Here is a 12,950-nt window from a genome sequence, read left to right as displayed (position 1 = left end):
CCTGAAGAACTGACCAACCACTGGGCTGCCTAGAAATTCTATTAAATTCCATTTAAATAGGGAACATCCTGCATTCCACAGCCCGGCACAGCCTGGCATTCCTTTCTTCAGCCTATAAAAGGAAGAGCATGTTGCTAGGCAACCCAAACACCTCGACCGTCATCTTTGGGGTTGGGGTTGGATAAGGTGGGGACTAACAAGGTCACAAGTAACACCATAAACCCCACGAGTGTCTGCACCCGCCAAATAGGTGTGCCAATGCGAAAAAATTAAAAAGAAGGGAAAAAAAAAAAGAAAGAAAGAAAAATGTCATATATAATCAGGCTCTCATGGCCGTAATGAGAATGCACTCTATTTTCAGCTGCAACACTGACGTCAGCAGCATCAATGCCACTGATGTCTTCTGCATTTGCATTTGTCTGAAGAGGACGTTCTCCTGAGGGTGTGTGAGGGTGTAGAAAAGAGGAAACATAAAGGAATGAACTGAAGGAACATCACAAACACTCAGATAAGTAAGACATGTTAATGCATGCCTACTGGCAGTGGATGAATTACTACTCAAGCCATACAATCTCCAACCAAATTTAGATTAGATTTAATTCTACACTCAATACATTATATGAATAAAAGTAATGGTACACCCTTTCATTCACATTTCATTCAAAAAGGTATTAAAAAATATTTATCTTGCTTTTGTTGGAGTAACTCTCTGCTTCCCATCACAGGAAAGTTACTATTAGATTTTGTTGCAACACCTCATTTGATTGCATTCAAACACAAAGGAGCAGGATGTCAGGATATTGGAAGGTAGAGGCAGTACACCTGAACTGAACCCAGCCCTACCAGATATTTCCTGGTAATCACTGCAGTTTAACCTGCTCTTACAGTCATCCTTACAAAGGTCAACGCTGCTTTCTTTAACAAGGAGTGTTTTCACACCTGTAGTTTGTTTCTCTGCTCTGAATTGGATAACGAGTGTTTTAACTTGTTTTGTGTGTTTTCCCCTTAGGTTTCACATAATGAAAATGTGCAATAAAATCCACCACATGAGCACATGGTCTCCCTTTATTGGTCAGAGCTGTATGGGATGGGAGCAAAAATGTAAATACAAAAAAAAAAGGTCCTGTGCTTAGGATTAGCAAATGCATTAGGAATATAGCATGGAGCTACAGCAGAGACAGTATAATGTTGGGTAAAAAAGACCATCTCCTCTCACACAGAGTGCGACAAACCACACCAACGAAAACCACAGTCTGTTTTAACTGGACTAAATTGTGCCAGTTTGAGAAAGTGATTTGTAAAAAAAAAAAATAATAATAAAATAAAAAGTCTGTTAGCTTTAAACCTAACAGTGCCCCCAGGTGGTAAGTGGTCAAAATAAACATACGTTTAAAGAAAACATAAACGGCTTCAACACTGTCTCATTAAATAAAAATAGACAGACTGCAACACTTGATTTTCCACCCCTTACAATTAGCACAAAAGGCCCTAGTATACCAAACGGTCAGGTCAGTTTATATCCATTGTAAAAAGCTCGCGCAGTCAGATGCTTCATCCACAGAGGAAAGTCGGGACATTGTAAAGGATCTGACTCATGACTAAGGATGTGAAATCTGATGTCACCACACTGACAGACACCATTTGTTACCATAGCAATTGGTGAAATCAAGGTCAAAGCAAAATCTCTTTAAGACTGAGAGAGGGCTTTTATATGAAGAGATAGAGGCAGAATACAAAAACACACAAAGAGGACAGGACTCAATCAAAGACCGCTAGGGGTTGTGGAAAGCAGCAGACGTGCCATTGTTTTTGATAATGAAAAACTGATCAGTTATGTATCCATATTCACTGATTTTTAGCCAAAATACTGGATCAGCAATTAGAAAATATTCCCCAAATTTAGCCAATCAGAGCATATTCATTAGGAAAGGTCATTACATCAGTTCTGTGCAAGGCTCCTCTGTGACAGGATGTTGCAGTCCACTGTTTAATGGCCAGATGAGACTACTGTGATTGCATAGGTGCAGGCACTCATTAAAGCAAGGGCTGAACTTAGAATTAGACGGCTAGATAAAAGGAAAGATGAATAGATGGCTACAAGTAAAACAACAGATGGCTAGATAGCTAGACAGAAGGCTAGACAACTAGATAGACAGACAGATGAACAGAGAGAAATACAATACAGACATTAAGTGAAACATAATCACTATTTTAAAAAATCAATAAGTTAAACCAAAGCATTAAAGGTATTTTTGGAATAAAAATAAATAAACTACCATATCTCTGAATTTCTCGCCTGATATGCAGCATGTGTGGACAGGTGTGTGCATTTGTATGCAAATGAGAGGGAAAGTAACCGTGACAGACGATACACCAGTGACATCCATTGTTATTTTTGTCTTAGTGGTTGTTGGCACCAAGTTGAGGAAAGGGGACTAATTTCATGTTGTTGCTATAGTAACCCAGCAATCAGAACCATATAGTATATGTGTACAGTACATATTCCAAATATTTTCCTATATGACTAAATATAGGCTAGCTCTTCAGGAGTGTAACCATGTCTACAAACTAAATAAATTACATCTTCTAACACAGGATCTACTTTCCATCCAGCTGCATCTCCCACAAACAGTGTTCCTGCTGCTCCTGTTTCTGACACTATTCAGATTCATTTCAGTGTTCACTGAAGTCACTTCAGCACCAAGCCAAGGGCTGGATTATATATTAATATCACTATAAAATGCAATAGAAAATGTTTAAACTCACTTCCTATTTTATATACAGCATTTATAGGAAGGCTAAAATTTATATTACATTTTTTTTTTATTTTGGTTGATAAAATCCTATTCTGATATTGATAGAAACAGTATAAAAACCATGGCCTGTGGTGTATTTGCTGTGCTAGGCTACAGAAACTTACAGTGATCTGCTGTTTCTGCTTCATTGTACCTTCATTTGCTTAAAGATTACGGAGAATTTATGTTATTTTCAATCTCTTTAGTTCAGTCAAAATAAAATAAAAATGATCAAATAAAATAAAAATCTTTGATGATTTTATTTGTTATAAGGACACATGACTCTTATTATAAAGTAAACAAGAGGTGATTAGCCACGACGCAACCGTCAGTTCAGTGATACTGAAATTCTGAAAAACTGTGTTTAAATGTCATGTGATTGTTATAAAAAACAGTTACTTTTAAAAGTGTCTTTTATACTGTTTATATCGATACTAGAATTATGTTCTAAAGACCAAAATGAAAAGAATATATTGTAATAATTGTTTGTCCATATAATCTAGCCCTACAACAAGCAGAAGCACAAGTCAAAGAGGCCAAAAAAGAGTCTAGCTTCTCCACAAACGCTGTGCTTATACCATTAAATCCCTCTTAACTTCTGCACCTGTGGCTTCAAATCCCTGTTGATAATCCTCTGGTCTAAGGAGATTCTAAATGAAGCAGACAGAGGAAGTACTATCCCCTCCAGCACACAGAATATGGTGACTGCAGCTGATGGCACTGCAATCCACCAATCCAGTAACTGACAATTAGTTGTGTGAAAAAAGCGTTGTGAATCATGGTCTGGACCAAAAGGAGGGTTAATAGTTTCTGAAAAAATACAGAAAGATGAGGCAGGTTATCGCTGCCCATTAAACAATAGAACAGGTAAAAGCAAAAGGGGAAAAAAACCTGTTTTGCCAAAATAGGCACAACAGATTATGCTGGTGACTCCGTATCTATTGTAACTGTAGATTAACTCTTATTCTGCTGTATAAGGCACATGTACTCAAAGGGAGTCGGATTCTGGCACGGAGGCAGATTTTTGCACAACACCTGGAACAGCGTGCCAATATCAAATATAGGCAGCCATAGCTAATGACGAAAGAAAGGTAAACTGCAGTGTGAAACCAAAACTATCTAGACCAAATGTATATGCAATGCAACAAACACATAAACTTTGGTTCAGACTTCAACATCCTAGAATAAAACAGGAAAGCCTCTCAAATAATCTCTTTTTAAAAAACACTACGACCTGGAAAAACCACACCAGAAGGCTGCTTTCTTCTGTCATGTAACAGTAATGGTGTGAATGTATTAGTATATTAATTTAAGCAGCTGATGTGTGAAGTAGAGGGTGGGGGTTCTGACCTCTCCTGCTTCAGCGCATACTCCAGCATCTTTATCCTCCTCACCAGGTCCTTCTTAAGGTTCTCCTGACCCTTCCTCTCACCATGCAGGAAGGCAACCTGAGCCTGCGGACAGAGAAAAAAAAAACAATAGGTTGATTATCTTGATAAATACTGTTTAGAACATACAAGCACTGATCATTTGTACATTTATATTCAATTTAATACATCTTACACTAATCCCCAACACCGGTCTTGTTTTCAACTTTGTTCCACACACACCATTACAGAATATGCTATTAAGTACTGATGCCTGCTGCCTGCAATCAGTGGTAAGATATGAGTGTTTGACAAATACCAAAATGGTGAATGCAGCCGGAATTCAAAGCACAAGACAAGCTGCTGGAGTAGACAATCTAGCTGCTGGAGCTGAATCCCAGCACCAGGTGGAAACAGACCACCTGAGGTAGTTATTATCATTCAGTAATGACACAGTTCCTTTATTAAAGCTCGTCCTAAACGTCCTCCACTGCTGGCTTTCTTCATTACTGTACCTCCCCCTCTTCTCAGGACCATTCTCTGCATGACGCACACAGACTGACTCACACATCACACACAAACCCACATGCGAACTGCTCTGCTTTCACACAGACACACAGCACCCCGGGATGAGTCTCAGGAGCTGGGAGAGGATGAGCAGAGATAGCAGAATCAGGACAGGAGAACAGATCAGTGCTGTCAGAGTTGAGAAGATATTAAGCTATGGTGGAATTGACAGAGTAACTGTTGACCGAGTGACTGACTAGGTGACCGAGAGTCTAAATAGCAAACAGACTGACTACTGAACAGGGGTGCATTTACGAAAGCGATCAATCTTAGCAAACATCTCCTAAAGAGCCAAGCAAAACTTGAATGAGAATGAATAAGAACAAAAAACAAAACAAGAGCCCCTAAATCACTGCGCTCGCCGCTCAATCGAACCACAAACATTGATTCAATACTTCTAAATAAACAGTATTTATTCAATATTATGGCCAAAAAAAAACATTGAAATGTGATTATATATAATCTAACATATTCTGAAATTCAAATAACAAGAGACTAAAAAAAAAAACTACCTGAGCGAGTGAGGGATTGAGAGACTGACTACATGGGGGAATAACTACATGATGGACTGAGTTAGGGGCGGGCAATATGCCCCTAAAATAATATCATGAAATTTCATGGTATCTTTGCGATATGACAAAACACTGAATAAAAAAATATATATATTTCAAGAATACACTACTGCAACAAACGAAAGTTTTATTTTATTTTTGCATACAATATGATATGGAACACCTTTAACTGAGATATTAAAAAAACACAAGAATTTTATCAGATTTGTAACAGCAGTCAATGATCCAGAATGTCATGATACTAATAATGCACTTCAAATATGTCCATATATCCAGGATTAAAGTAAAATAAATGATACTGGACGGATATAATCTGTCTATAGTAGATAAGATATATAATGGGAAATGAGAACAGTGTGAATTTTTCTTTTGCTAAAAACAGTATCAAAAAAAAAAAAAGTAGTAGTGATGTGATAATTAAAGGGGGGTGATATGGCACAACATTTCAGGGTATAATATTGTTCACGATATTCAAATTAATTAACTGACTGATTGAGTGACAGAACAACTGCATGACTGAGCTCTTAGTACCTGAGAAATGAGCGATGAACTGAGTGATGAACTAACAGAGACGGCAGAGACTCAGACACTGACTATCTGAAAGACTGACTACTCAGGAGAAACTTCCTGAGAGCCTACTTGCGTCATTGACATCACAGAATGTGATGCATATTACAGAGACAAAGAAACTGACTACCTGAGCAACTGCACTACCTAGACTTTCACCATATTATAAGTGTGTTGGTTCCCCATTTGATCTCTGCCACACTAGGGTATTATAGCTATAAACATGATGAGAGTGCTTAGTATGATGCTCACACGACTCGAGGCTACGCCTTAGGCTACAGCGTAGGGTATACATCAGCGCAAAGGCAGAAACTGGCCTTAAGCAACTGACTGACTAACTTGAGCAAATGGCTCCCTATAAGACCCTTAGTAACAGACCTACTAAAAAAAAGGCCAATGATTTGCTTCACAATAAAAAAAAAAAAATAGACAACCACTCTGGAGTCAGACAGGGTTCTGAACCTATTACAGGGTGTCACCAACTGCCACATGGAGGCGATTACAATACCCCAGCACCACAGTGACCCAAATCATCTCAATCATTTGTCATGTTCACTTACAGCATCAAGGACATAATAAATCTTTGAGTGTGATCAAATGACTCAGCCTACCTTTTAATATCCCTTATTAAAATAACACCAGCTTTATTCCTCCCACTCTCTTCCCAGCTCACCCACCATCCTTTCTGTAACCTACCCACAGACACAGCCGCCTCACTGGGCCTTGTGCACCATCAATGTCCATATGTCCATTCAAAACACAGCAGAAACCAATGGCCGCACACCTTCATCATTAGAAGCGGTCTCAAAAGCACAGCAAAAAGCATAGCGCTAATTAAATCCTTCTCTCTGCCACTCAGTTAAAACAGAGCATTAAAACTAATCAACAGAGAGTCCACAAAGGAGGAGCACCCAGAGGCCTGAGCCATTCGATTAGCCGGAGTTATTGAGAGAAGGATAAGCTCCTAATAAAGCCTCTAGCAAGATAAGCCTTTAAAAGTCTCTACCAAACACACACACATCCTTAAACAAAGACACACACACACACACAAACACACACAGATTCAAAGCATTTAGGCATTTTATATCAGAGAGAGAGCTACCAATACTACTTGATTATATTCATTAAGAAATAATTAAATGCAATTATTTCAATATTTAAAACTAATAAACTAATACATATTGTATTAAATACCTGCAAGATAACAATTGTCTTTACCAGAGTAAGCACTCCATCATTTGATTGGCTAAAAGGTATATTGAGCTTAATTTTCCTGTAGCGGTATAGTGGTACAGAGCTTAGTTTGCACAGTGGCTTGGACCCCTGTATTTAGATGCTTAAAGAAAATATAAGCATTCAAATACTTCTTAAATACTGTTGGACTGTAATGATTCTACACAGAATCACACGCACCACGCAAAACTTCGGAAACTATAAAAAGAAGTTTCAGTAATTCCTTGTAATTCATGGTAAGGCCTGGTTCAGACGCTGCCGAAAGCTCCGTGCTGTCTGCGCTGAAGCCCTAGCCGTAAACAGAGCGCTCTCAGTTATGTTCTTCCGCTAACGGTCACGTATTAAGCAAAGCGAAGAATGTCTCCACATGAGGCAAGGACAGGACATGTTCTATTCCAGGAAGACACTGACTGCATTATTGAAAGAGAGTGTATAAGGGGCTCTCAGTCTCTTGCTCTCTCTCTCTTGCTCTTTTTCTGTGGCCCCACTTGGGAACTGACTGCCTATTAACAGCAAATTAGGACGGCCTGGCTGCAAGCAAAAGTTCAGAGACACCAGCAGGGGGTAGACTTCCTAATCCAAGCTCCTGCACAACCCGGCTGCCTCTACCTCTAAAACTACGCTTCTAGGTTTCATTCATTAGAAATGTGTATTCGAAACACTGAGGAACACGCACTGCTACATGCTGGAAGTCACAACAACAGAGCAGCAGCTGGATGATATATTGTAGAAACTGGATGGGAAATAGGAGAGTCTTAAGCCTTTTGTCTGTACTTTGTATTCAATGTGTCAGTATTTATGAATAGTCCCTGAAAAATAAAACTGGCAAATATGGCCTGGAATAGAGCAGTACCACTGCAAATCGTAGCAACAATGTAGCTAGTAATAGGTCAAGCTAATTGTTTACACTGTTTCCAGCCATTTACACTGTTGCCTACAATATAGTCCTGGGCAGTGTGACCAAAAATGTATATCAAGTAATTTTTAAGATTTTAAGGTTTCATAGCATATCACAGTATTTTTATTTTATTTATTTATTTATTTATTGCAAGACTTTACCCACAAAATTACACAATATATGAACAACAGACCTAAGAAAGAGATACGCCAATGTTTAAGTATTTAAAAGAGATATTATTCAAAAGCTCTATTGCACAAGTAAGGCACAAGTTTAATATCATTTAATATAAAAGTCATTAGAAGCATTACAGTAATAAAATCAGCCACAATTCACTTCTATCTCCAGTTAACAAACAAATTCAGTTCAGTGTGCATTAATATTATCCTTTAAGCTACAGTATTAATATGTTTAAAGGGTTATAGTTACTTCCTCATATCCAGAGTTTTAGGGAGTTTAATCTCTTGTGCTGAATAAATGGCATCTGGGCTCGTCTGCGGGACGAGACGAACGTTTGTTCAAACTGTGGTTCGATTGCACAATTCCATTGCTCACACTCCAGTCACTGTTGTATGTTAGCTTGTTATGCTAACTGGCTAGCGGTATCTAGTGAGCTGTGTGCTTCTTTGGCGGCGCTGTTTTACACTGTGTGATTCTACACGGTGCTCCGCAGCGCCTCTAGTGGTGTGTGAAAAATGAAAACCGGTTCTAAATTTCCTTCCGGTATACCGAACACCACTACTACATTACATTAAGAGGTCCTGCAATCAGTGGCTCTATCTTTCCTAAATTAACTCTGATGTGCTAAGGAAAAATCCTGTCCACATACTGCTGCTGCCTAAACAGCTTGCCTTCAGCACACAGATACAATGCCATGGCCAGCTGTGTCATGTTCTGTTACACACTACTTCTGTATGCGAAACTTAATAAATATGACCAAATGTTCCAGGTATTCTTTATCTTCACTTCATTTGTGCAACTGTTTCTTTGATAAAGGGCAGTAGTCTGAACTCCTACTGAAGATCCAAAGTTCTCTGGACCCGCCAAGCAGTAAAACCTCACAGGCAGTGGAACAATCCCCTCTAATACTCCATTTCCAATGCAAAGCTGGCCACTCCACAAACAAGGCCAGCTCTCTCCCAGAGATCATAAACACACAAGCGCACAGATGACTGGATTTGATAAGCAGCCAAGAGGATTCCACACATTCCAGCGTACAGGCAAATACACAGCGAGACGTGTGGGCGTGCAGAGAAGCCACAGATAGTGTATCTCAGTAAGGCCTGTCCTTATCAACATGTAGGGAAAAGAGAAGAACCCTAGAAGCTCTAGTGAACCTTTATGAGAAGATCATGCAACACATAAAGCCCCTAGTGATGCTGATGAGGAACTGGATTCCCTACTACTCAAAGTTAAACTCAGCTGAGACTGGCTGGATGGCAAAAGAGCAGTTAGTCAATGGTTGCTTAAACATGGTGTAGGATGTGCTGAATATGAACAGTATAGTAGCTTCAACCTTAACAACAATTGCCCTCCGTGGTCTAGTAGAAGCAACCAGTTTAGTTAATTTGTCCCCATATTCCCAACAATTACAGTGAGTTTAGTGAGTCTATCATCACCTAATAAACAATAGAAGAAGAAAATTAAGCAGTGTTTTGCCCAAATCTGACTCCCCTTTGCACACACGTACACTATGTAAAAGTATAAGCACAATATTATGTGATATTATGTGATTTTACTTATGTATCTACTGTTACTGTAGATTAACCCTTATTATAAAAACAGAAATAAAAAGAAACCAGAGAATAATGAATACGCTCATTCTACTGCGTGATGTGCACACCCTCGTGGGAGCCAGATTCTGGCAGGGAGGCAGAATTTGGTACAACACTTGGAAAGGCAACTTGCCAAATTGACAACATGCTGATATTAGACACATCCTTTCACAAACCACTCTTAATTAAGTATAAAGAGACATAGCCAGCATATGTGAGGACAACAGGACAGAACTGTAGTGGGAATCCTAATATAACTAGACCTAATAAAGTATATATTACATTTTAGATGTGAAAGCCTTCAGGTTTATAGAGACAATCCTTACATGATTTTGATAAATAAGAGCAATGATTAATTTGCTAACAGTGTCTTCATCAACCACAGACTCTATAAAAAACACAGCTTTATAAGTTAAGCATTGTGTTTCAGTGTGAAGCACCTTGTGATTCTTGCTTGTAACTCCCTGACTCACACACAATTAGTAAGCTACTCCCTGAAGGAGTGCTAGAAGCACTGGAACAGCATTCACTGCGTGTCCTTTTTAACATATCTTAAGGTGTGGGAGTCTGAAAGATTAGTGCATGTGACTATGATACAAGAAAAACACTGAAATATCTGAAACAAGTAACTTTGTTAATGGACATATACAGTTTTTGAAAAAAAAATAAGAGACCAATTCAGTTTATAAATTAGTTATTTTATTCGATAAACTACGGATAACATTTCTCCTAAATTCCAAATAAAAATATTGTCATTTTGAGCATGTATTTGCAGAAATGGCAGAGCTTTCAGACCAAACATAATGCAAAGAAAACAAGTTCATATCCATAAAGTTTTAAGAGTTCAGAAATCGATATTTGGTGGAATTACCCTTATGTTTAATCACAGTTTTCATGCATCTTTTAGTTCTACTCCACCAGTCTTACACACTGCTTTTGGATACAGGTTTTTAATTTGGTAAAATCACAGAAACTCATAATTTTTAAGTGGTCTCTTATTTTTTTCCAGAGCTATATTCCGGTATGCACAGGCATTGAAAAATATCTGTTTCTGTGGCTGTGTTATTTAGATGGCGGCTGGGTAACCTATGCAGATACAGTGCCTATCATGTATGCCATAAAACAAACATGGATGACTGAGGATATTTCGTAAAAAAGACAGCAGTAAAACAGTCCTAACTTGCAATGTTTTGGACTGTGGGAGGAAACTAGAGTCCACTGAAAAACACGGGGAGAACATGGAAACTTCACTCAGGTAAGGACTTGAACCCAGGATTCCACTACTGAGAGGCAAACAAGCCAACCACCAAGCCATCATACTGTCTCTTGTGAGCTCAAGAAGACACTTTTGGCTTCACACAAGGCTCACAAACTTTGTTTCTCAGGAAAGATACTGAGGCATAAACACTTTCTGGGGTTTGAAGAGATAGAAGTCTTGGCAACAGTCATCTAACAATGGTGCCAACAGACTGAATTGGTTTTATATTTTATGTATATATTTAAATCATTTATATGCGTCCATTTAACATGAAAAAATCACAAAAAGGAAAGGGCAGCCAGCATTGTCAAACAATGTTAAATAGGTTTAAACATAACGTAAAAAACTCTAGATACAAGAGACATTTCTGCAGATGTATGCATGTACCTACACACTATAAATGGAATAAAAAAAAAGCAATATCTAAAGCATCAGGAGCTGCATTAGCACCCATTTCACACCTAATAACTTTGTGATGTAGCTTTTAGAGCCATTAGATCACTTTCAACTATTGTGCACAACAGTGCTTTTCATACAAAACCACTCTGAGTTATTAAATAACACAGACACTATAAGGCCTTTTAAATCTGCTACTCCTTCATTAACGCAGTATCAAGGGAGAAATAACACATCCAGAGCTGTTCTCCATGTTCTTCATACACTCTGCCTCAGTGCTAAGAGAAGTAGTGAGAAACCGGCCTCAGGAGTGAAGAAGCAGAGCTGAGAGGAAGCAGCCTGGAGGAGGGAGGGAGGAAAGAACACGACACATTTTCTCTACATTCCGTTTCTACAGGGCTAAACTCCCTAATTCAGACACTACATCCAGCACTCCCACTGCTAACATCAGGAAATCTCACCCGCCAGCATTCCACAAGCTGAAGCAGTGAGCAATGAATCGTGCAGACTGCTCTGGTATTAAAGCAACGTTAACTACAGTAAAACTTCAGTATTACATTGATGGTACTCAGACTGCAATAGGGAAAACTAGGGATGCAATCAATGTTTGGTGACAGAAAATAATCAAAATATTGCTGAAAATTACAAAAACTATTGAAATCGATCGCTGACAAATTGATCCATAATTTAGTCATATTGCAGTGTTTACTGTAACATCAGAATTTTTTTTCAGACCATAGAAAAACATATAAACGATATTTCAGGGTATTTTTGCAATTACAATATTCTTGGTAATATAACAAAGAACTTATTTCCTAAACTGACCAAGATCCTCATTTGGAATAAAATAATAGTTTAACAAAAATGAAATAAAGTAAGAGCAAAAATCTACCTCATAATAAAGTGCATCCTATGTAATCAATGCATATAATCCTGCAAACAATTAAAATTAAATACAGTAAGTAAATATACAAAATAGTCTGCTTTTAAGGATATCGCAATTATCACAATATGGAGTTTTTTTTTTATTATCGTGCAAACTTTTTTGGGGGGATATTTTTGCATATTATCATGATATGGCACATCTCTACTCCAGAATCTATCGAGCCTACTCTGGACAGCAGAGACAGTTAACCACGTCAAAATAAAAGTCATTAATTTCAACAAATAAACAGGCCATGTTAAACTTTGTCACTAATACAAAATAACTCACTTTCGAAAAACTAGAAAAAACTATTTTCTGGAATTTAAGGCTAGCAAGAACACAACAAAAATAAAAAATAAAATAAAATAAAAATGTGCAGTTCACAGTCCTTCTCTACAGTTTAAATAATCACTTGCACTCTCTTTATTGTTCGCATTGTATTTTAGAATGTGTGAGGAAAAAACACAACTTTATAATTAACGTCAACCAATCATTTCTCAAAATCGTGAACTCGAGCTCCTCCCGGATTCATGTAATTATGGGTATAACTTCGGGAATTACAAACAATTACAAACAGCTTCAAAAAGGGAAAACACA

General features: G+C 38.1%; 1 protein-coding gene across 6 annotated transcripts in view; it reads right to left on the bottom strand.

Moving 5' to 3' along the window:
- The window catches only part of LOC103029182 (striatin), a 54,120-nt gene that overhangs the window by 27,233 nt on the left and 13,937 nt on the right, over positions 1-12,950 (bottom strand). For all 6 annotated transcript variants that reach the window (XM_007230162.4, XM_007230164.4, XM_007230165.4 and 3 more), the window contains exon 2: positions 4,146-4,249. In XM_007230162.4, coding sequence (XP_007230224.3) covers positions 4,146-4,249 — 104 coding nt within the window. The remainder of the gene's footprint in view (positions 1-4,145; positions 4,250-12,950) is intronic.

Source organism: Astyanax mexicanus, chromosome 25 (assembly GCF_023375975.1).
Source record: "Astyanax mexicanus isolate ESR-SI-001 chromosome 25, AstMex3_surface, whole genome shotgun sequence".
NCBI classification, from domain to species: domain Eukaryota; kingdom Metazoa; phylum Chordata; class Actinopteri; order Characiformes; family Acestrorhamphidae; genus Astyanax; species Astyanax mexicanus.
The sequence above is the reverse complement of the archived record's forward strand: the minus strand, read 5'-3'. Positions and strand labels throughout refer to the sequence as shown.